Below are 27,134 nucleotides of genomic sequence, written 5' to 3'. Positions count from 1 at the left end.
AGTCAAGTTCTAAATTACTGTACCCTCTTTTTCAAAATTTGCATTTTAAAAAGATGGTAGAGATAAGGGTTTTTGAGAAGACCAGATAGGACATTTGCATCTCAAAGATACAGGAAAGTTTCTTCTAGGATAACTTTGTTTCCCCTTTGTTGGTCTCTGAGCAGACAAAGCCACTGCAGTCATTTGGGCCTTTCGCGTATTTCTCTGAGTGCGTTCAGCCTTTTTGGATGTATCCTTATTGTTGAATATAATAATATATTCAATAATTGGCTTATACTGAATAAACCAATTGGAACAAATTGTTCATTGGAGTCTGAGGACCAGCAGTTGCTTTCTGAATTTTGTGCCTGATGTCTGGGACAGACTGGGCCATGTAGTGCCCAGCCAAAAGGGCCTGTACCTTAGGAGGGATCCACGTTGATTCAGGATCCATGGCCCTGTAGGGTGGGGTCCCCTAGTTGGCCTTCTGGAGGTTATAAGAATGAATGGTTTTGTACTTTAGGAACTCCCATGACCAGGATAGACTGAGATGTTTTCTATGCCACCTTGGTGTTTACCACAGAATATGTTGCACCTGTATCTATTAGAAAGTCAGTCAACTTGTTCCCCACTGTCAGTGTTACCCAGGGCTCCTGTAGGGAAATCAGAATTGGATGCCTCAAGTCCAGGGGAGTCCCCTGGCCTCTTACAGGATATTGGGGCAAGGGAAATTGCCCTGCTGCAGAAGTGACTCCCAGTCCAAATTGGGTGCCCTGCCGGGTCTTAGATAGTGAAACTAAACCAGGTCCCTGTGCTCCGGTGGTTAACACAGAAACTTCTGTTTTATCCCCATGTGTAGGGGAAACAGGAGGCAGTGAACATGATGGCAGCTTGGGGGGCGGGGGCAGTTGGAACAACTGCTGAAGTAGCCTGCTTGGCCACTGGGGGAACTGGATAGGCTGAAGGGGGGTTTAAGTTTTGAAATAACGTGTCCCCACTCTCGTTTTCTCCCTCTTCCCTTCTAGAACAGGCTTCCCTTTGGGTTTCCATTCAGACCGCTGCACCATAAGGTGGCAGTCCTCTGACTCCTTTTCCTCCTGATGCAGTAGCATAAATGTTCCTACATATAGAATCTCTTCTCTTTTCCCTGCTCTTTTGTAAAACACTTCTAACTGCAAGATTGTATAATAATTGAGTGAGTCATTCGGGGCCATGGTTCTTCTGATCCTAACATATATTAGGTCCACACCCTATTACAGTAGTATATCATGCCTTTCTTAGTCATTGGCTCACGGCTGTGTTTTGCCTGTTTATCTAAGATACGCCCCCAAAGGGCTGTGCTTTGGGATAGATGCAGTGTTTTTCACTTTTATGTTTGATAACACCCAAGACACAAAAGATGCAGACAAATTCCAACACAAAAGGCACAAATTCTAGCATTGATACACACAAAACCAAGACGAAAACCAACGAACTAGTTCCCAGTGAACTGGTTCTCAGAATCAGGTAGAGTCCAACAACAATCCCCCCCTCCAACAGGGTACCCCAACCACATTGGCTTGTCCCATAAAGGAAAAGCCCAGATTGGGGGGGGGGGGGCTGGAAATATGTTCTCAGCATGCACACTGGAGCAACTTACCCTCCAGAATCGAATTGAGTCCCATGACTCATAGCCCCAGATGGAACCAAAGTTCCTCAGATGGAAGCGAAGTTCTCCAGATGGAACTGAAGTTCCAGAATTGAATCAAGTCTGTTGACTCATAGCCCCAAATTGAAGTTTGTCAATTCCTTGCTTTAACTGCCAAGCACTGGGGTAGCTGGTGCCACTTTAGGGAACTTTGAAGGGATGATCCTCAGGACAAATGGTCCTGGCAGCTGCTAGGGCCTTGCCCCAGTATTCCCTGACTGGGGCCAACTAGCAACGAGCAGCAAGTCTCCTGGCTGGCTAAGCCAAATTTGTTACCGAGTCCAAGCTCACTCTGCTCACTGCATGACAGGCCAGTGAATTGAAGATGAGGTGTTAAGGCAAGGAATACGACTTTATTCAGAAAGCCGGCAGACCGAGAAGACGGCAGACTAGTGTCTCCTAAAAACCATCTTATCGGGGTCTGGATGCCAGTTTCTTTTATAGAATCAGAGAGGGAGAGGCTGTGGGGAAGTGAAGTAAAAAGGTAGAATAGAGAGGGAGAGGCAGTGGGGAAGTAAAGTAAAAAGGCCATCAATCTTGCAAAACATCTCTGGGAATGACCAGCCTCAGTGAGGTGATGTGTTAATTTCTTCTTTCTTGCAGCCATTCACACAGGTGGGCAGGGCAGATTGTCTGCCTGTGAGCTGAACAGGCACTTTAGTTTAACATTCAGGCAGAGGGGCAGGGTTCCCTGAGGCAGGCCATCATGTCTGATTATAATAATAACAAAAGCATCGAAAAGCAGAGGTTAAGGTCAAAGAAACAGATGGAGTCTGATTTCGCTCTTCCCTGTTACACTATCACTGCAACCTTTCCTTGTGCCTCACTGTAATCTCTATCTCCTGCCCATCCCTGTCCTCCCCTTCCTCCTGTACCTGGGCAACCACTGATCTGCTTTCTATCATAGATTTGTTTGCATTTTTAGAATTCATATAAGTTGAATCATATAGAATACATACTGGATTCTTTTCACTCAACATAATTATTTTGAATTTTATCCATAATATTGTATCAATAGTTCATTTCTTTTTATTTATGAGTAGTAATATAGATATTACAATTATTTAGCCATTCATCTGTTGAAAGAAATTTGAGTAGTCCCCAGTTTTGATGAAAAGTCTTTGTATAAACATATGCTTTCATTTCTTTTGGATAAATACCTGGGATTGGAATGGCTGGGTTGGATGATACAAGGTATATTTAATTTTTTATGAAACTCACAAAGTGGCTGCACTATTTCACATTTCCACCAGCAGTGTGAGAGTTCTGGATGCTCCATATATTTGTCAACAATTGGTATTATGACTTTAATTTTAGACATTTTTATAGCCGTGTGGTGGCATCTTATGTGGTTTTACTTGACATTTTCCTGATGACTGGTGATGTTGAGAATTTTGTGCTTATTGGCTGTCTGAATATCTTCTTTGGTGAAATGTCTTCTCAAATCTTTGGCCCATTTGAAATGTTGGTTTCTTATGTTTTTATTATTCGTATATTCTGTATTGAAGTCCATTAGCAGAGATTTGATTTACAGGTATTTTCTCTGTGGCTTTCTTTTTATCCTCTTAATAATGTCTTTCAATGAGAATTTCTTAATTTTGGTGAAGTCCAAGTTTCAATTTTTTCTCTCATGAATTTCATTTTTGGTGATGTATTTAAGAAATTATTCCCAAAATGAAGGCCATAGAGAGTTTCATATATTTTTCCTTTTAAAAGTTTTATAATTTGTACTTTGCATTTCAGTCTATATCTTATTTTGAGTAAATTTTTATACTTGGTACCAGGTTTGCATTTAAGTAGTTTTTCTTCCTCTCTCCCTCCCTCCTTCCCTCCCTCCCTCCTCCCCTCCTTCCCTCCCCCCCTCCTTCCCTCCCCTCTGCTCCCCTCCCTCCCTCCCTCCCTTCCTTCCCTCCTTTCATTCTTTTACAAATATTCAGTTTTTCCAGTACCACTTATTGAAAAGACAACCCTTTCTTTACTGAATTTCCTGTGCACCTTTGTGGTAAATCAGTTGTGTATGGGTCTATATCTGGACTCTATTTTTCCCACTCCTCTCTTTATCTATCTTGATGTCAATACCACTTGATTAGTGCAGCTTTATAATAAGTCTGGAACTTAGTATAAAGCTTCTAACATTTTTTCTTTTTTCAAGTTGTTTTAGTTGTGCTAGATTCTTTGCATTTCCACATAGATTTTAGAATCAGCTTGGCAATTTTCACACAAAAAAAAGTCTGTTGGATTTTGATTTGGATTGAGTTGAATCTACATCAATTTGAGGAGAATTTACATTAAATAATACTTTGTTATCCAGTGTATGAACACAGTCTCTCTGTTTTTATGGGACTTCTTAATTTTTGTCTGCATTGTTTTGTACTTTTTCATATACAGGTCTTATGCATCTCATCAGATTTATCGCTCTGTTTCATATTTTTATGCTATTTAAGGTACTTTAAAATTTCAATTTTCAATTGTTTGTTGATAGTATATATACATACAGTTAATTTATTTATAATGATCTTATATCTGGTAAACTTGCAAAAAATTACTTCTCAGTCCTAGTAGTTTTGTAGATTCTACAGGATTTTCTACATAGATGATTATGTTATTTGCAAGTAAGTATAGTTTACTTCTTTCCATTCTTTATGTCTTTAATTTCTTTTTCTTGCCTCATTGCACAGGCGAGAACATCAGTGCAATGATGAATTTAAATGGTGAGAATGGACATCCTTTCCTTGTTCCTGATTTTATGGGGAATGCTTTCCTCCTAAGTGTAAGTTTTATAGCTGCCCTTCATCAGCTTGACAAACTTCGCTTCTGTACCATTTGTATTGGGAATGGATGTTGGATTTTGTCAGATTTTTTTTTTGGCATCTTTAGAGATGATCATGTGTGTTTTTCTTTTTCAGTCTTTTAATTTGGTAAATTACACTTTTTTTTTTTTTTCTTCTTGTTAAACTAGCCTTGTGTTTCTGTTAATACAATGCACTGACCTTATTCAGATTTCACCAGTTTTACCTTCACTTTTGTGTGTATGTGTATATTTATTTCGGTCTATGAAATTTTATACATGTACATTCATGTAACTACCACTATATTCAAAGAGTGGACAAGGACAGTTCCATCACAAGGATCGCTTCTGCTACCCTTTTATAGTCACAACCAACTCCCTCTCTCCTCCCCTCTCTACATCTGGCAATCACTAATCTGTTCTCTATAATTTTTCACTTCAAGAATGTTATATAAAAGAAGTCATATCATATGTTATCTTTGGGTATTGCTCTTTTCACTCAGCATAATTTTCTTTTGAGATCCATCCAAATTGTTGCATGTAACAGTATTTTATTTCTTTTATTGCTGAGTAGTAGTCCACAGTATGAATTTACCACAGTTTGTTAAACCATTCACCCATTGCAGGACATCTGGGTTCTTTATAGTTTTTGGCTATTATGAATAAAGTTGCTGTGGACATTTGTGTATAAGGTTTTTGTGTGAACGTAAGGTTTTCATTTCTGGCATAAATGCCCAAAAGTGCAAGTTGCTGGCTTATACGGTAAATACATGTTTTATAATACAGTCCCATACTCATTTCCAGAATGGTTATACCATTTCACATTCCTACCAGCAGTGTTTGAGTGATCCAGTTTCTCTGCATTCTTGCCAGGATTTGGTGTTATCACTATTTTTTATTTTAGCCATTCTAACAGATTTCTAGCAGTATCTCCTTAGTTGGTAAGAGTGAGGAGTTTAGTGCAAGCAGTTCTTCTCTGGGGACAGATGAGTAGCTGAGCATATCTGAGTAAGTGCACAGGGCTTTACTCTTAGAAAGAGACTTGTGTTCTCTTATGAGGCCCTGTTCATGGGTGGCTATTGCTGTCATTTTTTGCAGTCTTCATGGCATATCCTTAGCATCTACTCATCCCCCTCAGATGATCTTTACACCTGAGTGGTTGGCAGGTGTGAGTTTGTCTTAAGATCTGACCTGACCACCAAGTGGTTCTGGCAAAGACAGTCTAACAGGCGGTAACAGGAAAGGCATAGTCTCCTCATGGGTTAGCTCATATGAGTGGTTGGCAGGCAGGGACCCATGGACTCAGGTCCAGGGCGTCCACTTGAACATCTCCAGACACTGCAATTTTAAAAGGACAATTTCTTCTTCTGGCAGTTCATCTTAGTTTAGTGAGCCCCATGAAAGGTGGCTGGCCCCAGGAGTAATGGGTAGCATGCATATCATAACCTAAAGTTGTTATTTGTTTCTTTTAAGGTGGAATTTGCTTACAGGAAATGCAAAATCTTAAGTATACTAGTCTGTGAGTTGAAACAATGCATATACCTCTGTAACCCAAACTTTATCAAAATACAGATCATTACTGTGATCCAGATAGTTTCCTTGCAGCCCATCCCAGTAAACCCCTGCTTCTACCCTCAGAGGTACCACAGTTCGTCTGATTTTATTGCACCATAGATTAATTTTGCCTGCTGTACAGTTTTGCATAAAGGGAATCATATAATATGTGCTTTTTTTGTGTAAGGCTTCTTTCACTCAGTATAGTTTTTAAGCTTCATCCATGCTGTTGCATACATCAGTAGTCTGTTCCTTTTTTAACACCAAATAGCATTCCATCATATGAATATATGACTATTTATCCATCCTCCTTGATAGACACCTTGACAGCTTCCAGTTTTAAGTCATTTTGAAAAAGACTGCTATTAACATTCTTCTGCTAATTTTTTGTTTGTTTGTTTCCATAAACCTTTGTTTTCTTTTCCTTTGGATAAATACCTAGGGTATATTAGTTTCCTAGGGTTGATTTAATAAATTACCACAAACTGAGAGGCTTAAAACAAATTTATTCTTTCACAGTTCAAAATCAACCTGTTGGTGGGGCTTGTTTCTTCTGGAGGTTCTGAAAGAGAGTCTGTTTTGGCCTCTCTCCTAGTAGCTTCTGGTGGTTGCTGGCACTCCTTACCATACCTTGGCTTGTAGCTGCATCACTCCAGTCTCTACCTCTGTGGTTACATAGCCTTCTTCCTTCTGCGTGTCTCTATACCCAAATCTACCTTTCCTTGCAAGGATACTGTCATTGGATTAAAGCTCACTCTAATCCAGTATAACCTCATCTTAACTTGACTACATCTGCAAAGACTGTATTTCAAAATAAGGACACATTCACATGTCCCAGGTCGACATTAATTTTGGTGGGATAGTATTCAATCCAGTACACTAAGTCATAGGGTAATTGTACGTATAGTTTTATAAGACATGACGAGACCTTTTCCAAAGTGGTCGTACAATTTCTCATTTCTGTGAACAACAAACATGTGAGAGTTCCTATCACTTCACATCCTTCCTGAGAGTTTTCATTTTATCTCTGGTGATGGAAGTGTAGAGTTATCTCATGGGGGTTTCCATTTTGCTGATGGTTAATGACGTTGAGCCCTTCTGTGTGCTTTTGATCATTTATATATATCATATACTTACTTTGTGAAGTATACATTCAAATCTTTTTCCAATTTTTCTGCATTGTTTTTCATTATTGAGTTCTGAGTTCTTTATTAATCCTGGATACCAGTCTGGTGTCATTTGTACATTTTGCAGATATCCCCTCAGTCTGAAACTTTTCTGTTCATTTTCTTAACAATAACTTTTGATGAGTGCGTTTAATATTAAGTCTAATTCTCTTAAAAAATTTTTTTTTGTCATGAAGATTATATTTTCTTTTAAATGCTATATGATTTTAGCTTTTATATTTAGGTCTACAGTTCATCTTGAATTAACTTTTATGTATGGTGTGAGGCAAGAATCAAGGTTTATTTTTCTTTTTCAGGTGACTCACACAGTAGCTCTAGCACCATTTGTTGAAAAGTCTCGCCTTTCCCTCATTGGATTGCTTTGCTGAAAATCTAATCACTGGCTAAGTGTAGGTCTATTTTATGCTCTCGCTGTTCTATTCCTTCGATTAATATCTTTCCTTAAACCAAACCACACTGTCTGTATTACTGTAGAGTCACTGGAAATCTTGAAGTCAGGTAGTGTAAGTCGTCTCTCTTTGTTTTTCTTTTTCAGGATTGCTTTGGATAGTCTAGGTCCTCTGCATTTCCACTTAAATTTTAGGATCAGCTTCTCATTAAAAAAAAAGAAAGAAAAAAGAAAACGTAGGTAGTGTTTATTTTGAGATTTTAGTGTATTTGTAGATAACTTGGGATAGAAATTACATCTTACCAATGTCAGCTCTTACAAGCCACTACCTAAATCTTTTCAAATTCATCTCAGCAAAATAAAAATTTGTGAGATTCAGATAAAGCAGAGTCTAGAAGGAAATTTATAGCCATAAGTGCTTATTTTAGAAAAGAAGGTCTATGATCAGTGACTTAAGAAGCTAGAAAAAGAAGAGCCAAGTAAATGCAAAATGAGTGAAAGGAAGGGAATAAAGAAAGTATTTTTCTTTATTTCACAGAAATATTATTTTTCTGTGAAATTACTCTGTGAATATTTATTTCACAGAAATCTGTGAAATACAACACTTTATTAACAACAGAAAAATTTGCTAAGCCGAATGCTGAATGTCTGAAAAGATCAAGAAAATTATATATTGCTACGGAGACTAATCAAGAGAAAAAGAAGACATGAATCATTCAAGAATGAAAGGGAAGTTACTGCATATTCTTCAAACTTTAAAAGGATACTAAGGGGATATTATGAACAAGTTTATACTAACAAGTTTAACACCGTATATAAAATTGATGAATTTTTGAAAAATGCTACCGACACAGGATGGGACAAAATCTGAGTACAGTACATTTATTAAAGTAATTAAGTTGGTGGTAGATCCACGAACCTACACAAGTGATAAAAACATACCATACTGAATCCAACCATGTTTAAAAAGAATCACACACCATGCCCAAATGGAATTTATTCTGCATATGCAAAGCTCAGCATTTGGAAACCTATACTATAGAATATTAGTCAATTCATATTTATATATCTGCTAATAAAAAAGGAAGCTTTCTCTCTAGCTCCCTCCCTTTCTTTCTAAGTCCTCACCAAAGTCACAGTTAACATCCATATTTCTACCAGCAGTCACTTGTTGTCAATCTAGGCTTTTTCTAATATGGACCTCAAATTCTTCCAGCCTCTACCTATCACCTAGTTCCAAAGCCCCTTCCACAACTTTAGGTATTTGTTATAGCAGCACCCACTTCTTGCTACCAAAATCAGTTTATTATGGTTATTGAGTAACAAACCAATAGGATGTATGTGTATACACACACACACACAAAGTGTATTATAAAGAATTGGCTCATACGACTGTGGAAGCTGAGAAGTCCCAAGATCTGCAGTCAGCAAGGTGTAGACCTAGGAGAGCCCATGGTTTATTTCCAGTGCAAAGGCTCTCAGGCTTAACACCCAGGAAGAACTACTGTTTCAGTTCAAGTGTGATAGCAGGAAAAACAAAATCCCCTCGGTCTTCTCTCCACCCCAAACCCTCCCATGACCCAGCCAGAAGGCAGGCAGGCTGGAAGAATTCCCTCTTATTTGGGAGAGGGTCAGTCTTTTGTTCTACTCAGGCCTTCAACTGATTGGATGAGGGCCACACATATTAGGGAGGGCACTTTGCTTTACTTAGTCTTCCATTTATATGTTAAAGTCTTCCAAAAACACCCTCATAGAAACACCCAGAATAGTGTTTGACTAAATGTTTGGGCATCCTGTGCCCAGCAAAGTTAATACATAAAATTAATTATAAATATGCTAATATTTCTTTTATATTGTCTTAAAATCATGGAGATGATATATTATGGAAGTTGTCTAAGTTAAAAATGTCTCCCCTTTTACATTTGTGGACCAAGTCTTAAAACCCTTTAAATTGTTTAAAAGCAGCAAGTGCATAGCATTGTTTCTTTTGTTGTAATCCAGTGTCCATGGTCATTCATTTGCCTCACTGCTGTAATTTATTGTTCACAACTGCAGCTGCAGAAGGAAAAATTCCTTTAAGGATCCATTAGACATGGATTTTTTTTTTTTTCTTTTTCCTTTGGGACATTTGAGTTCATGTACAATTATTGAAGTATTTATTGATCTGAAAAATCAGTTGGTACAAGAGCAGCTGCATATAAACTGATTACTTTTAATTAATCAGTTTATAAACGGATTACTTTTTCTACATCCTGTAAAATTTTATGATTAACTGAAAAGCGTTACCTTGGTAAAATTTTTTTAAATTTATTTATTGGCTGCATTGGGTCTTCGTTGCTGTGTGTGGGCTTTCTCTAGTTGTGGCAAGCTACTCTTTGTTGCGCTGCGGTGGCTTCTCTTGTTGCGGAGCACAGGCTCTAGGTGCACAGGCTTCAGTAGCTGTGGCACATGGGCTCAATAGTTGTGGCTTGTGGGCTCTAGAGCACAGGCTCAGTAGTTGTGGCACACGGGCTTAGTTGCTCTGTGGCATGTGGGATCTTCCTGGCCCAGGGATCGAACCTGTGTCCCCTGCATTGGCAGGTAGATTCTCAACCACTGTGCCATCAGGGAAGCCCGGTAAAAATTTTTTATTTCTCCTTTTATTGAGGAACTTCTGGATGTTTAAAACCATGTGAAGGTTTAGGGTTTCCCAAAGTAGACACTAATTCTCAATCACTTTGAGTTCAAATTTGCCGCATTACTAGATAGGCACAAAAATGATGATGATTGAACAGTCTAATTACAGCCTGTGTCTCCCACAAGGACAGTGTTAACTGTGTTTAAATCAGTCACCATAGTTACTACAGAAGACACTGAACGGCACATCTGTAAGGATATGCAGTTTACCACTGGCCTTAGACTTTATGCACAGCTGGGAGGATAACCAGGCTGAGGAGAAGGCAATGGCTGCTTTTCTCCTCCCACCACAGACAAGTCACAGACAAGCAGACAATAGTGCAATACTGAAAGCTCAGCTGTCAGAACTTTAGGATTACAGCGAAGTATTTCTTGGAAACTGCTAGCCAGAAATGTACATACCTGCCAAGAGTTTTGAAAATGTGGACAGCCTAGCTTAACACAGTAAACTCGCTGACAGTTCAGTGAGCTGAACTAGAGACCAACCATGCTGGGACCCCTCATGGCCAGAACTATACACCAACACTGAAAGGATGTTCACTTTCACAGTGGAAGTCCAGCAGGGTCAGCACTTGTGAGTGACTATCAAGGCCATTTCACAGGAGTCACTAGATCTAGCAACACACACACACACACACACAGAAAGAGAGAGAGAATGATCTAAATTTACTGAATAGTTTGCTGAGGAGGAAGTGTATGGGCTTTTACGTGTTAGGAAGGGCTTCCATGGTAGCTGTTCTTGTTAGTATTGAAAGCTACTTAGACCAGATGGAATGAGTAATTTTCTGCAAAAGGGTCAGGTAGTAAATATGTGAGGCTTTGTAGCCTTTATGTTCTTTGTTACAACTACTCACCTTTGCTGTTGTATGTGAAAGCTGCCAAAGACACTACATGGAGATTGTGGTCCAACAGACCTTTATTTACAGAACACCTGGTTGGTTGTAATTTGCTGACCAACGTTGTAGATGGTTCATAAAATACATCTCATTTTTGACTGGTGAAGAAAGAATCCTGTAGGTCTGGAAAGGCCTGGTATACTGAGTTTATTTAAGGTTCATGGTATTTTTCATCAGCTTCGGGTGGATAGAAGCAGAATAATGGAACAAGGCATACAAATTTGATATCTGCAAGAGCTATTTTAGGTGGAGTATTTTCCATTTACAATAATTTTAAACAAAATAAAACCAAACCAAACACTGAGAAGAGAAGGTCTTGGACTGATTGGGTTCACTGGGAGCCAAAATCTTTTAGGGGGTTGCAGGCCTAGACTGTCTCTCTGTGTTTTACCGCCGAATCAACACACCATGATAGAGAACCCAGCATATAATCCTCTAGGAAAGACTTGTTTAGGACAGGAGAAACACCTTCCAGTTCACTTGCCACGTGGATCTCAGACCTGTCCCCTATACTGCTTCCACCATGGGGCCTCTAGGTGGAGTGACTCTTTTTTTGACTCCATCCTTTCTTGTAGGAAAAGTCCCTAAGGAAATTTGTAGTAAGTTATGTAGTTTAACTCTCAATAAAAGTATATATTTGTAGATATTGTTTACATAGTGTTAATGACTGTGGCTTGTAAGATAATTGTATTGGGAGGAAACATAAAACTCTAATGACAGCAACTTATAGGGCTAGAGCTGCCTCTGATGCTTTCTTAAAAACTGTTTAAGCTGCGCTGATATTTAAAGCTGGCTCATTGTATGGGTTTTATGTGTTGTAAAAGGATATGCATAAATGTGTCACCATGGGATGGAAGGTAGGACTGTGAAGGAAATCTTTGTTGTGGGAGCATCTGAGGAATGACTACTGGACAAGTGTTACCATCCACAAGGTACCTGTGGTGATTCTGATTGACACTTTCTCTCCAGCAGAACCAAGAACAGAATTCCAGCCCTGTCTCTCCTGCCCGGTGACTTTTTCCAGTCCACAGTTCCTCCATCAATATGTGCTCTGTGGTCATTCCCCTCAGATCTTCCCAGGTACATCTGCAGGAAGCCACTTCCTACTAGAAGCTCCAAGGTGCTTGAGTGACAAAGCTGACGATGGAGAGAGAGAAGGCTCTGACACTGTGTTTGGGAGGCTGCGGCTGAGCGTGACTTCAAGGGCATTCTTTAGCCCATCTCAAGGTCAGCCAGTAGACTGGGAAGGCAACAGCAGTGGAGGAATAGACCAGGGGATTCCTGAGGAGGCAGATACAACGTTGACATCGGCAGACATCTCAGAATCTGGAGCAGTCATTTGTGAAAAATACAGACTAGGACTTAGCACAAAGTCAAGCCTCTTTAGCCTCCAGAAGCATCATGTGTGCCCTGAATGTGGCAGAAGCTTCTGCCAGAGGTCAGACCTCATCAAGCACCAGAGGACGCACACAGGGGAGAAGCCGTATAGTTGTAGGGAGTGTGGGCGTAGCTTTGGCCGGAAGTCCTCCCTCACCATACACCAGAGGAAACACTCAGGGGAGAAGCCCTACATGTGCAGGGAGTGTGGGCAACACTTCAGGTATACGTCCTCCCTAACTAACCATAAGCGGATACACTCTGGAGAGAGACCTTTTGTGTGTGAGGAGTGTGGGCGAGGCTTTCGCCAGAAGATCGCCCTCATCCTGCACCAGAGGACACACTTAGAGGAGAAGCCCTTTGTGTGTCCAGAGTGTGGAAGAGGCTTTTGCCAGAAGGCATCACTTCTCCAACACCGTAGCTCGCATTCGGGTGAGAGGCCCTTCTTGTGCCTTGAGTGTGGGCGTGGCTTCAGGCAGCAGTCGCTGCTCCTCAGTCATCAGGTCACACATTCAGGGGAGAAGCCTTATGTCTGTGCTGAGTGTGGGCGCAGCTTTCGCCAGAAGGTCACCCTTATCAGACACCAGAGGACGCACACAGGGGAGAAGCCTTACCTGTGCTCTGAGTGTGGGCGTGGCTTTAGCCAGAAAGTCTCTCTCGTGGGCCACCAGAGGACACACACAGGGGAGAAGCCTTACGTGTGCCCTGAGTGTGGGCGTGGCTTTGGTCAGAAGGTCACCCTTATCAGACATCAGAGGACGCACACAGGGGAGAAGCCTTACCTGTGCCCTGAGTGTGGACGTACCTTTGGCTTCAAATCACTCCTCACCAGACACCAGAGGACCCATTCAGGGGAGGAAGCTTATGTGTATGGGGTATGTGAGCAAAGACTTGGTCAGAAGACCCACCTCACCTCTGACCAGAGAACACACTCAGGAGAAAAGCCATGTGTGTGTGATGAGTGTGGACGTGGCTTTGGCTTCAAGTCAGCCCTCATCAGACACCAGCGGACCCATTCAGGAGAGAAGCCATACGTGTGCAGGGAGTGTGGTCGTGGCTTTAGCCAGAAGTCTCACCTCCACAGACATAGAAGGACCAAGTCTGGCCATCACCTCCTGCCACAAGAGCTGTTCTCTTGATGTTTGCTTTCCTTTCCTATGAGTGTGTAGGTGGCAGAAATAACTAGGAAATGTTTCACTTTCCTTAAATGCAATTGAGGAAAAAAAATGTTGCATTCTTTCAGTGATAAGATTGTTGATTTATGGTTTACTTCCTGCACTAGCAATGTGTTTTAATTTGCTAGGGCTGACATAACAAAATACCACAGACTTGGTGGCTTAAAGAACAGAAGTTTGTTTTCTCATTGTTCTTGAGATTGGAAGTCCAAGAGCAATGTGTAGGCAGTTTGCTTTTTACTGACGTCTCTCCCCTTGGCTTGCAGATGGTTGCATTCTTGCTGAGTCCTGAAATGGCCTTTTTTTCTGTGTGTGTGCTTTCCTGGTGTCGTTCCTTCTTTCTGAGAACACCAGCCGTATTGGGTTAGGGTTCTATCCTATGAGCTCATAATATTTACCTTGTAAAGGCCCTGTCATCAAATAAAGTCACATTGTAGGTTATGGTTTCAATGTATGAATTTGGGGGAACAATTCAGTCTTAACAGCTCAGCCCTGTGGACCCCCAAATGCACATTCTTCACATACAAAATATATTCACCCCATCTTAACAGTTGCAAAAGTCTTAACCCATTCCAGCATCAACTCTACATTCAAAATCTCATCTAAATCAAGTGTGGATGAAAGACTAGAGGTACATTTCATCCTTTGGCACAATTCCTTTCCAGCTGTGAACTTGTGAACCAAACAAGTTATTCGCTTCCAAAATACAATGATGGGACAGGCAGAGAATTCACATTCCCATTTTAAAAGTGTAAGGAAGGATTGATGAGTCCCAAGCAAGTTTAAAACCTTGCAAGGCAAATTCTATTAGTTTTTAAGGCTTGAGAATAATCTTTGGCTGTATCCTCTGCCCTCTGGTCCCAGTGGGGTAGCTGCCCCACCTTCTGTCCCACCCACCCTCACTGGGGTGGCAGTGGTTATACCTGGCCCACTGAAACTGTGGAAGAACCATGCTGGTTCCCCAGATTTTTATCCTCTGGGCCTGTTTTGGAAATGGTCGATCTGCTGGTCTCTATTTCACCTTTGGGGTCATTCTTTCCTCTTCCTGATGGATAACGTGTTTGTAGTCAGATAGTTAGCTCTATTCTCCCTTCTTGTAGAATCCCTGAAGTCTGACAGCCTGCCATCATTTTGTCCCATCTGTGTCACCTTTAGTTCTACTGAGATGGTTGACTGGTTCCAAACTTCTCTTTATCAAACCTTGTCTAGCCACATCATAGTATTCTTTCCAGAACATGCTTTCTCATTTTTTACAATATGGATAGGCTGAGAATTTTCCATATCTCCAAACTGTGGTTCTCAAAATGTTGCTTAACAGTTCCTTCAATTTACTCTCTACTCCCACATTTTACCGTAAGGAGGAAGGAGAAACCAGGAAGTACATTCAACACCTTGCTTAGAAGTCTCCTCAGCTAAATATTTATCACTTATGTTGTAATTTCTGCTTTCTGCAAAACACTGGAACACAGGCCAGGTTCTTTGCCGCTTTCTTTATAACAAGGATTGTGTTTCTTCCAGTTTGCAGTAACATGTTTCTCACTTCTGAGGCAATCCTGGCTTTTTATAACAAGCACCTCAAACCTCCTCCAGCCTCTACCCATCACTCAGTTCCAAAGCCATTCCATATTTTTAGATATTACCCTTAGTATCAAGATTGTATTTGTTTGCTAAGGCTGCCATAACAATACCAGAGGCTGAATGGTTTAAGCAACAGAACTTTTTCTCAGTTCTGGAGGCTGGAAGTCCAACATCAAGGTGTCAGCAGGGTTATTTTCTATTGAAGTCTCTCTCCTTGGCTTGCAGATGGCTGCCTTCTAGCTGCGTCCTCACATAGTCTTTCTTCTGTACAGGTTCTGGAGACAGTGACCTATGGTGTCTCCTATAAGGATGCCAGCCCTTTTGGATTAGGGCCCCAACCTTATGCTACCATTTAAATCCTTGTTGTTGTTGTTGTTGTTGTTGATTGCACCATTTAATCTTAATTACCTCCTTATGAGCCCTATATCGAACTACTGGGGGATTAGGGCTTCAACCTGTGACCTCTGGGGGAAGAATTCAGTTCATAACACTGCCTTCTGGATAACCCAAGTTTATATCTGGCCAACAACTGTGCCATAAAGGTGTGTTCTGACCTTTCCTTTCCCCTTGAGTGTGAGGGTAGCAAAAATCACTAGGAAATGTTGTGCTTTCCTGAAATGGAATGGAGGGGAAAAAAATGTTGCTTTCTTTCAGTGTTCATTAGTTGGTCTATCTCTTACTTTCTTAGCAGCAGTCCTTCTCTATATTTTATAGCCTTTTGTTTTAATAAACTGCTTCTTTACAAAGTTGCACACCTGTTTGTGTACCTCATTCACTCATCTGTCAAGAACCCCCCACAGTATTGAGCCTCTTGGGAGACATGAGAGAGTCACTATCTATTTGTTCTGGACTCTGGTCCTGTAGAGGGAGAGCCATATTATAATGGCCTTCATCTTTACCCTTCTTAAATCCTCCAAAGGACATGGGGTCTCCAAGCCATACACTCAGCCTCCACCAACAGCTGGCTGAAGGGCATCCATTAATACCCATCCCTGGAGTCCAGGGCCTATTAGCTGTGCATACATGCCACTGATTTAGCCCAAGGACATGTGGCCTTCAGCCACCACCCTCCAGTCCTCCAGTCAGGGGCTGAGGATCTGGAGCACCCAGCTTTATATCCAGGCCAAGGCACTGCCTTTTTGACTACTGTTTCTCAATTTCTCTAATCTCCAGAGCCTGACAAATACTCAGTCTATGACTAGCTATGGCCCCTTGTCTTGGGCACTGAATGGTCACTGCAAGGTCATTTTTCCCCAGGACCGGATGGCATTACTGACTTAAAATCCAGAGGCAATAAAAGATTAATAAAGTTTAGTATATAAAACAAACAAACAAAAAACTTTTACGTGGCAAAAAATATACCATAAGTAGTATCAAAAGACAAATGATTGGAAGAAAAGTACAGTAAAACCTTGGATTGTAACTTGTTCTGCAAGTGTTCCGCAAGACAAGCAAACATTTCTAATAAATTTTAACTTGATAAATGAGCAATGTCGTGCAATACAAGTATTATGTGATGCCAAATGTCACATGATCACCACTGAGCCAATGGTTCTCTCTCTCTCTTGCTGTGGGATTGTGGATGATCACCTCCCATGCTCAGATGCTCGGTCTCAGGCTGCAGTGTTTGGCAGAAATCAGTGATTTTTCAGAAGGTTGAAAGGTGCCCACAACTGGCACTAGTGTATTTTTTGTCACTTCAGAGCACCTATGGACAGTCCTTTGCTTTTCCATACAAGAGTAAGCTTAGGAATGCTTTGCTTCATTCATTCTAGGTCAGTCTTCCTGCAGATATAGACACTTCCCTCTGCTGCCTTATTGCCAGTTACATTAAATACAGTATATGACAAGAGTTTTTTAATACTGTACTGTAGTCAACATCTGTGTGAGCACTCATGCAGAAAAAGGTTGAAAAGAAAGGCAGTAAAAAGAAGGAGATGATTACGGTGGAAGTTATGAAGGAAATCATCGAAAAGTACGAACGAGGTATGCGAGTGGCTGAAACTGCAAGATTTTATAAGAAGTCTGCGTCGACCACTTGCACAATATTAAAGAAAGAAGAAATAAGGGGGTTAGATGCAGCAAAAGGAGTCACAAGAATATCAAAGCAACGGCCATGTGTTTTGGAAGATGTAGAAAAGTTGCTTCCAGTTTAGATAAATGAGAAGCAACTAGCAGGTAATACTGTGACCAAGAACTTTATCTGCGAGAAGGCAAAGGCTTTGTACACTGGCCTCGTAAGTAAACTGCCAGGTACATCAACAGAAAACAAAGAAGGCTTCAAGGCAAGCAGGAGATGGTTTGATAACTTTAAGAAGAGACGTGGCATCCATTGTGTTGTGAGGCATGGAGAGGCTGCGAGTTTCGATGCTAAGGCAAGCTGAGGCATTCGCTACTGAATTCCAGAAGCTCATGGTTTCCGAGTGTTACCTGCCGGAGCAAGTTTTTAACTGCTTTGAGATGGGGCTTTTTTGGAAAAAGATGCCAAAGAGGACCTATATTACAGAAGAAGAGAATGCAGTGCCTGGTCACAAGCCCATGAAAGACCGTCTCACCCTCTTGTTTTGTGCTAATGCAAGCGGGGATTTGAAAGTCAAGCCCCTGCTCGTGTAACATTCTGAGAATCCACGAGCCTTCAAGAAATGCAAGGTGCAAAAGAGCCAGTTAAACGTTATGTGGAGGTCCAACAGCAAGGCTTGGGTCACTCGCATCTTGTTCGTTGGGTGGATCAACAAGGTCTTCGGTCCTGCAGTGAAAAAAATACCTTTTAGAAAAGAATCTGCCACTCAGAGCCTTGCTGGTTATGGATAATGCTCCTGCTCACCCTCCGGGCTTTGAGGACAACTTACTGGAGGAATTCAAGTTCATTAAGGTCAAGTTCCTTCCTCCCAACACCACTCCAATCCTCCAGCCCATGGATCAGCAGGTCATTTTGAACTTTAAAAAGCTTTACACCAAAGCACTAATTCAGCAATGCTTCAAGGTGACCGAAAGAACCTTACCCTCTGAGAGTTTTGGAAAAATCATTTCCACATCATGAACTGCCTCAAGATCATTGATAAACCCTGGGATGGGGTCACCAAGAGAACCCTCAATTCTGCTTGGAGAAAACTGTGGCCTGATTGCATTCTTGGACATGACTTAGAGGGGCTTGCTCATGAACATGGGCTGCCAGTTGTCAATGAAATTGTGTCCTTCGGGAAGACCATGGAAGTGGAGGTGAATGAGGCTGACATTCAAGAGCTGGTGGAGGAACATGCCCAGGAGCTGACCACTGAGGAACTGATGGATCTGCATTATGAGCAAACAGCCAGAGGTTATGGAGGAGATCTCGTCTGCAGAGGAGGAGGAGAAAAAGGCAGAAGAGTCCCTCACTTCAGATGAGATTAGGGAGATGTGTAAAATGTGGGAAACAGTGCAAAATTTTGTAGAAAAGCACCACCCGAATAAGGCTGTAGCAGTGCCAGCGATGAATCTGTTTAATGACAATGCAGTGTCACATTTCCACGAAATCCTCAAAAGGAGGCAAAAGCAAGTGTCATTGGATAGGTTCCTTGTTAAATTTGCATGAAAAGAAAAAGATTCCATTGAGCTAATAGATAGCAGTGATTGTCAGTGATAGTGAAAGTCCTACACAATAACCCTCCTCTCTCCTGTCTCCCTCACACCAGCCATGAAGGTTTTAAAAGGTAAGTGCAGGTTAATTTATTTTTCTTTATATTTTGTATTTTCTTTATCATTTTCTATTATATTACAGTATTGTAATCATTTTTATATGAATATTTTTGGGTTGTGGAACAAATCATATGAGTTTCCATTATTTCTTATGGGGAAATTCGCTTTGATATACAAGTGCTTTGGATTACAAGCATGTTTCCAGAATGAATTATGCTCACAAAACCAAGGTTTTACTATATATCAACATATAAATCAACATCTTTCACAGCTGAAGGGTTTATATCCCCACTTTATAAGAACTTTTAAAAATAAAGGGGAAAATACCAGATGTCCTATAGAAAAATGGACAAAAACATGATCATACAGTTTACCCAAAGAGGTATCAACAAGTGAAAAGATGTTCAACTTCACTCATAAGAGAAATGCAAATTACAAGTACAATGAAATACCATTTCTTTTTCATCAGCATGTCAAAAATTCAGAAGCTTGACAGTCATTTTCATACCTTGTTGGTAGGAATTCAGAATGGCAGAAGCCTTTTAGAAGGGAATTTGGCAATATTTAAACTGTATGTGTATATATATACACACACACACACACACACACACCTGTTGACACAGCAAGCACACTAAAAATCTATCCTGAAAAGTCACTTGCAATTTTATGAATATACCCATGCACATGGTTATTTTTCACAGCGTTATTTATAGTTGCAAAATATTGAAAGCGGCTTGAATGTTTAAGCATAGGAAGTTGTATCAATTGCAGCATACACACAATGGAATAAAATGCATCTGAGAAAAAGACTGAGGAAGAAGATATTAGTGAAACATTACGGAGGAACTGTTATTCGGTGAAAAGAGCATATGTAGTTTGCATAGCAAAAGCATATATAGTTTGTTACCTGTTGTGTCGGAAGGAAAAATAATGAACATAGTATTTGACTATATCCTCAGTCTTGGGCAGAGTTTATTTTTACATGTGTGTGAGGATTACAAACAAATCCTAAACTCTTTAGTAGGTTTGTTTCTTATAGTAGTATGGTAAAGCAGTTTTGAAACTATTTTGGGTGCATTATAGGACTAAGCAAATGAGTACATGTGTCTGTGTTGTTGGGAGCCAAGATTCTCACTGTGGAAGGAAAGTCATACAAATGTGGAATGGGACAAAGCAAGGAAGAATCCCATGAGGATGAGCAGGAATTGGAAGTATTGGTGTGAACTTAAGATTCGTAAGATTTGTACGTGTGTGTCTGTACATGTATAGGTGCCCATGCATATTTGTGTGCATGTATATTTGTATATGTGTGTATATACACATATATTTTCTATGTCTGTCCAATGGGAATTCCAAGAAGAAAGTATGCTCCAGTAGCAGTGAGCACATCTAGCATCTAGACCTTAGTCTCTGACACCATCTTCCATTAGTGGAAACTCTGGCTTCTTGGCTTACTGGATGCTTCCAGGGTTAGGACAAGGTAAGTACGAGATGATTCTGGATCCAGAATGTAAAGAAGTGCTGAAAAACATGTGGGAGAATGACACTAGGACCGGGGAACCAGTGAAGGGATTCTTTATCCACTGGCCAAATTTTGGATGATTTGAGCACCAAACTAATCAAGTACACTAATGACTTATGACCACTAGGGGAAAAAACAGAAACTCACAAGTCTATAACAATAATAAATATATAAGTAAATGAAGTTTGTTGCTTAGAGTAGTATACCAATGGTAATAGGGAACTTCACTTTTTCCTCCTAATATCAACATCTTACATAATAATAGTACATTTATTAAAGTGAAGAAATTAACATTGGGTCATAACTATTAGGAACTGCATACTGTATTCAAATTTTGCACTATTGTCCTTTTTCTGATCTAGGATCCAATCTAGGATCAGACATTGCATTTAGTCATCATGTCTCTTTAGTTCCCTCAAATCTGTGATAGTTTCAATGTCTTTGTCTTTCATGACCTTGACACTTGAAAAAAGCTGGTCAGGTATTTTATTGAAGGCCCCTCAATTTGGGATTGTCTGAAGTTTTCTCATTAGACTTGGATCATCGACTTTTTGTAAGACTAGCACAGAAATGAAGTGTCCTGATGTACCATATCAAGGAGTACATGATGCCAACATGATTTATTCCTGGTGATGTTAACCTTGATCACTTGGTAAAGGTAGTGTTGGACAGGTTTCTCCACTGTAAACTCAACCATTTTTCTCTTTGCATACCCTGTTTGTTAAAAGTAACTAGTAAGTGAAGCTCATACTCCTAGGGAGGGGAGCTCTACCTCCTGGAGAATGGACCTTGAGACTAGAATAACAACATAGTGACAGTGCTTCTTACATTCCCCCACCCTACAGAAGAAACTGGCCCAGTATTTCCTGGATCCCAAGCTAGCAAAAGACAGCCCCAATAGACTCATTCTTCACTGGATGGAATGGGAGTCCTGCTGACAACACCAGGTGAGCCCATCAGGACCTCAGCTAACAGTAAGTGGTGTAGGGAAGTGCTCTCTTTTCTCACAGGACTGACACTCCCCTCCTCTCACACCTAGAGACACCAGGTAGTTGGGTGGTACCAGCCAGGGCAATTCTGCCAAAGAAATACCTGTTCCATGAAGTGTTTTTTATCCTCACAGACCTGAGACTCCCCACTTAGATGCAAGACACCTGGCAGCTAGGCAGCACCAGCAAGGGCATCCCCCTTCCCCCACCTTAAATCACCCAGCCCAGATGGCCAGGAAACATTGGGAAGAGGGATTCTGATACATCAGTGGCTCAGCCTGTGAAGCTTTTCCTATTTTTGGCCACAGTATCCCCTAAGTAGAGACACAAAGCAGCCTGTTTTGGGAAGCTCCATTCACACTTTCCAAAAACACCATCAGGGAAAAGGGGGAGCAAGAGTGTCACCAAATAAGCCAGGCAGACTTCTAGCATCACAAGAGTTTTGAAAACTGTCATTGGAACAAACATAGCCCACAACAGTAGATCAGGATCTGGGTGTCAAACCTAAAAACAGAGTGACTTCCTGCTAAAATGAAAGATTTAAATAGGATGCAGAGTCTCTTAACATAATAACTAAATGTTCAGGATACAATGGGAAATTAACCATCATGCCAAGAACCAGGAAATCACAATTTAAATTAGAAAAGACAACTGACACCAATACTGACATGGGATAGTAAAGCAGCCATCATAAAAATGCTTTAAGCAATTGTAAGTTCTCTTGAAACAAAGGAAAAAGTACAAAATTTCAACAAAAAAGTAGAAGTTATATAAAAAGTCAGGTGGAAATTATAGAACTAAAACACAGATAAGTTAAAACTCATTGGCTTGGTCAATGGTAGAGCTGATGTGACAGAAAATGGAGAGAATCAGAGAATTTAAAGATAGGTCAATAGAACTTAGCATATCTGAGCAACAGAGAGTAAACGGACTGGGATAAAAAAATAATCTCTGGGACAAGAATTTAAAAAAAAATTATGTTATTAGAGTCCCAGAAAGAGAGAGTGGGATTGTAAAAATATAAAATATTTGAAGAAATAATAGCTGAAAACTTCCCATATTTGGCAAAAGATGTGTGCAGATTCAAGAAGCCAGGTGCTACAGTATTAAATAAATCCAAAGATATCCACACTAAGACATAAGTAAATATATGAAAACTAAAGGTAAAAAAATCTTGAAAGCAGCCAGAGAGAAATGACTCATTACTCATGGAAGAAGGAGGACACAGCAATTCAGATCACAGCAGATAACATATGAAACCTTGGAGCTCACAAGGAGATGGCACAGTATTTTTCTTCAAGTGCTGAAAGAAAAGACTATCAACTGCAGACTGTATCTGGCAAGACTATCCTTCAGTAATGAAGTGCAATGAACATGTTTTCAGATGAAAGAAAACTAAAGGAATATGTTGCTTAGCAGATCTACCTTTAAACAATGTCTAAAGGTAGTTCCTCAAATGAGTAAGTAAATGATAAAAGGAATACTGGAGCACCAGGAAGGAAGAAAGAAATGAACACAAATATGAGTGTATATAATAGACTCTCCTTCTACCCGCAAATTTTTGAAATCAAATTACATGTGGTGATTGAAGCAAAATTACAATACCATCTGATACTCTAGAAAATATTTAAAAATAGGAAGGGTAAAGGGACCTAAATGAAAGTAACATTTCCACACTTCAAGTGGTAATATATTGTGATAAGGCACATATGTATATTGCAATACTCAGAGCAACCACTAAGAAAACTACAAAGAGATGCACTAAAGAACACTAAGAATAAATCCAAATATACCCAAACAGTAATCAAATAACCCACAGAAAAACAAGAAAGAAGATACAGAAAAATGAGAACCAAAGGAAACAAATGTAAAAATAAATAATAAAAGGGCTAACCCAAGCCCTAATATATCAGTAGGTAAAAGTTCTAATTACACCATTGGAAAGAGAGATTGTGAGGGTGGATTAAAAAACATTACTATATGCTGTTTTTCAAAGTCAATGACATAGATAGACTGAAAGTAAAAGGGTGGGAAAAGACGTATGCAATCATTAATTTTAAAAATCATGAGTATACTAAAGTGACTTCAGAGCAAAGAAATTTACTAAAGACAAAGAGGGACATTACTTAATCAGGAATCAAACCACCAGGAAGATCTAACATTTCAAAATGTGCATGAACCAGATGACAAAAGGCATGAAACAAAAACTGGTAGAGCTGAAAGAGAAATTGAGAAAATTCATTACTATTGACAATTGTTGGCATTGTTCTATCATCAACTGATAGAACTACTGGAACAAAAATCAGCAAGAATGTAATAGACCTGAACACCATAATCAAACACCAGGATCTGATGTGTGTGTGTGTGTGTATGTCACTCCACCTAAGAACAGTACAATACATGTTTGTCAAGCACCCATGAAACATTCACCAAGACAGTCTGCATCCTGGGCCATAAGACACACGTCAACAAATTTAAAAGAGTATATTCTTTAACCACAATGGAGTCAACCAGACATAAATAACAGACAACAGGAGAACCTCCAAAGACTTTGAAATTTAATAACACAGCAATAAACCATAGGTCAAACAAGAAATCATTTCAAAGAAAATAATTAAAAAGTACATAGCACTGAATGAAAATACAATGTATCAAACTTGTAGAATGCCACTAAAGCCAGGATGAGAGGGAAATTTATAGCACTAAATGCTCACATTATAAAGAAATGTTTCTTATATGCAGTTTATTGTATGTCAGTTGTATCTCAATAAAAGTTCTTAAGAAAAAAAAAAGTTTCAGGGACTTCCCTGGTGGTGCAGTGGTTAAGAATCTGCCTGCCAGTGCAGGGGACATGGGTTTGAGCCCTCATCTGGGAAGATACCACATGCTGCGGGGCAACTAAGCCCACGTGCCACAACTGCGGAGCCTGTGCTCTAGAGCCCATTCTCCACAACAAGAGAAGCCTGCACACTGCAACGAAAAGTAGCCACCACCTGACACACCTAGAGAAAAGCCCGCATGCAGCAACAAAGACTCAAACGCAGCCAAAAAAGAAAAGAGTGTTTCAAATCAGTAGTTTAAATTCATATCTCAATAAACTTGAAAAAGTGGAATAAAATAAGCCAAAGTTTGTTCTTCAAAAAGTAAAATAGAATTGATTAATCTCTTAAGAATGACAAAACTAAGAGAGAAATACAAATCATCAGTATCAGGAATGAAATGGGATATTACAACAGATCCTGGAGCCATTAAAAGGGTAAGAAGGGATTACTATGAACAATTTTACCATCCTCATGAATTCTGTGTCTTAGAGAACATGGAACAATTCCTCAAAAACCACATACCAGAAAACTGAATTCACAATTTAAAAATTCCTGAAAAAGAAATAGCCAGGCCCAGATGATTTCACTGGAATATTCTACCAAACATTTGAAAACAGATTAATTTTATACAGTTTCTTCCAGAAAACAGAAGAGGGAATATTTCCTAATTTATTTTTTGAGGCCATTACTACCTTGATAACAAAAGCAGACAAAGTGCAAAAAAGTATACACAAGTATCTCTCATGAAGATTCATGCAAGAATCCACACACACACACACACACACACACACACACACACACACACAAAATGGGCAAATTAAATCAAACCATGTATAAATAGAATGATACCTTATGACAAAGCAGAATTAATTCCACATGTGCAAGGCTGGTTCAATATTAGGAACTCAGCAATGAAAAAGAGTGAACTATTGATAAAAACAACCACCCGGATGAGTTTCCAAAAAATTATGTTGAGTGAAAAAAGCCAGTCCCAAGAGGTTACATACTGTATGATTCCATTTATATAATATTCTTGAAGTGACAAAATTATGTTTTTTGTTGCTGCTGTTATTGTTTGAGTTTTTTTTTTTTTTTTTGGAATATAATTGCTTTACACTCTTGTACCAGTTTTTGAGGTACACCAAGGTCAATCATCTGTATTTATACACATATCCCCATATCCCCTCCCTCCCTCGACTCCCCCCCACCCTCCCCGTCCCAGTCTTCCAAGGCATCATCCATCATCGAACTGAACTCCCTTTGTTATACAGCAACTTCCCACTATCTATTTTACAGTTGGTAATATATATATGTCTATGCTACTCTCTCACTTCATCTCAGCTTCCCCTTCACCCCCCACCCCCCAAACCTCGACTTCTCCAGTCCATTCTCTGCGTCTGCGTCCTTATTCTTGACTTGTCACTGAGTTCATCAGTACCATTTTTAGATTCCGTATGTGTGAGTTAGCATACAATATTTGTCTTTCTCTTTCTGACTTACTTCACTCTGTATGACAGACTCTAGGTCTATCCACCTCATGACATATAGCTCCATCTCATCCCTTTTTATAGCTGAGTAATATTCCATTGTATATATATGCCACATCTTCTTTATCCATTCATTTGTTGATGGGCATTTCGGTTGCTTCCATGTCCTGGCTATTGTAAATAGTGCTGCAATAAACATTATGGTACATGTTTCTTTTGGGATTATGGTTTTCTTTGGGTATATGCCCAGTAGTGGGATTACTGGATCATATGGTAGTTCTATTTGTAGTTTTTTAAGGAACCTCCAAACTCTTTTCCATAGTGGCTGTACAAGCTTACACTCCCACCAACAGTGCAGGAGAGTTCCCTTTTCTCCACACCCTCTCCAACATTTGTTGTTTCCAGATTTTATGATGATGACCATTCTGATCGGTGTGAGGTGATATCTCATTGTGGCTTTGACTTGCATTTCTCTGATAATTAGTGATGTTGAGCATCTTTTCACGTGTTTGTTGGCCATCTGTATGTCTTCTTTGGAGAAATGTCTATTTAGGTCTTCCGCCCATTTGTGGATTGGGTTATTTGCCTTTATGGTATTAAGCTGCATGAGCTGCTTGTATATTCTGGCGGTTAATCCTTTGTCCGTTGTTTCATTGGCAACTATTTTTTCCCATTCTGAGGGTTGCCTTTTAGTCTTGTTTATGGTTTCTTTCGCTGTGCAAAAGCTTTTAAGTTTCATGAGGTCCCATTTGTTTATTCTTGATTTTATTTCCATGATTCTAGGAGATGGGTCAAAAAGGATCTTGCTTTGATGGATGTCATAGAGTGTTCTGCCTATGTTTTCCTCTAGGAGTTTGATAGTGTCTGGCCTTACATGTAGGTCTTTAATCCATTTTGAGTTTATTTTTGTGTCTGGTGTTAGGAAGTGTTCTAATTTCATTCTTTTCCATGTTGCTGTCCAATTTTCCCAGCACCACTTATTGAAGAGGCTGTCTTTTTTCCATTGTATATTCTTGCCTCCTTTGTCAAAGATAAGCTACCCATATGTGTTTGGGCTTACCTCTGAGTTCTCTATTCTATTCCATTGATTGAAGTGACAAAATTATGAAGAAAATAGTAATGGTTCACATGGGTTAAAGGAGAGGTTGACTGGACAGGAGAGAGGTGGGTGTGATTAAAAGGGCAACATGAGGGATCTTTGTGGTAATGAAACTCTCTTGTGTCTTTACTGGTGAATCCGTGGACATATACATGTGATTCAATTGTTTGGGATAAATACATACATGCACACACATTCTTATATGTGAAATGTGGAAACCTGAATATGATTGATGGATTGTATCAATGTGAATAT

At 39.9% G+C, this 27,134-nt stretch overlaps 1 protein-coding gene across 5 annotated transcripts in view; it reads left to right on the top strand.

Annotated features, from left to right (window-relative positions):
• The window catches only part of ZNF169 (zinc finger protein 169), a 51,652-nt gene extending 34,658 nt beyond the window's left edge, over positions 1-16,994 (top strand). For 3 of the 5 annotated variants that reach the window (XM_057720523.1, XM_057720519.1, XM_057720520.1), the window contains one exon: positions 12,125-16,994. In XM_057720523.1, coding sequence (XP_057576506.1) covers positions 12,125-13,671 — 1,547 coding nt within the window. In that variant the 3' untranslated portion in view covers positions 13,672-16,994. The remainder of the gene's footprint in view (positions 1-12,124) is intronic. The other 2 variants (XM_057720524.1, XM_057720521.1) reach the window with 1 other exon arrangement.
• Positions 16,995-27,134: the final 10,140 nt, after the last annotated feature.

The sequence above is a fragment of the Hippopotamus amphibius genome, chromosome 2, assembly GCF_030028045.1.
Source record: "Hippopotamus amphibius kiboko isolate mHipAmp2 chromosome 2, mHipAmp2.hap2, whole genome shotgun sequence".
Lineage (NCBI taxonomy): Eukaryota > Metazoa > Chordata > Mammalia > Artiodactyla > Hippopotamidae > Hippopotamus > Hippopotamus amphibius.
The sequence above is the reverse complement of the archived record's forward strand: the minus strand, read 5'-3'. Positions and strand labels throughout refer to the sequence as shown.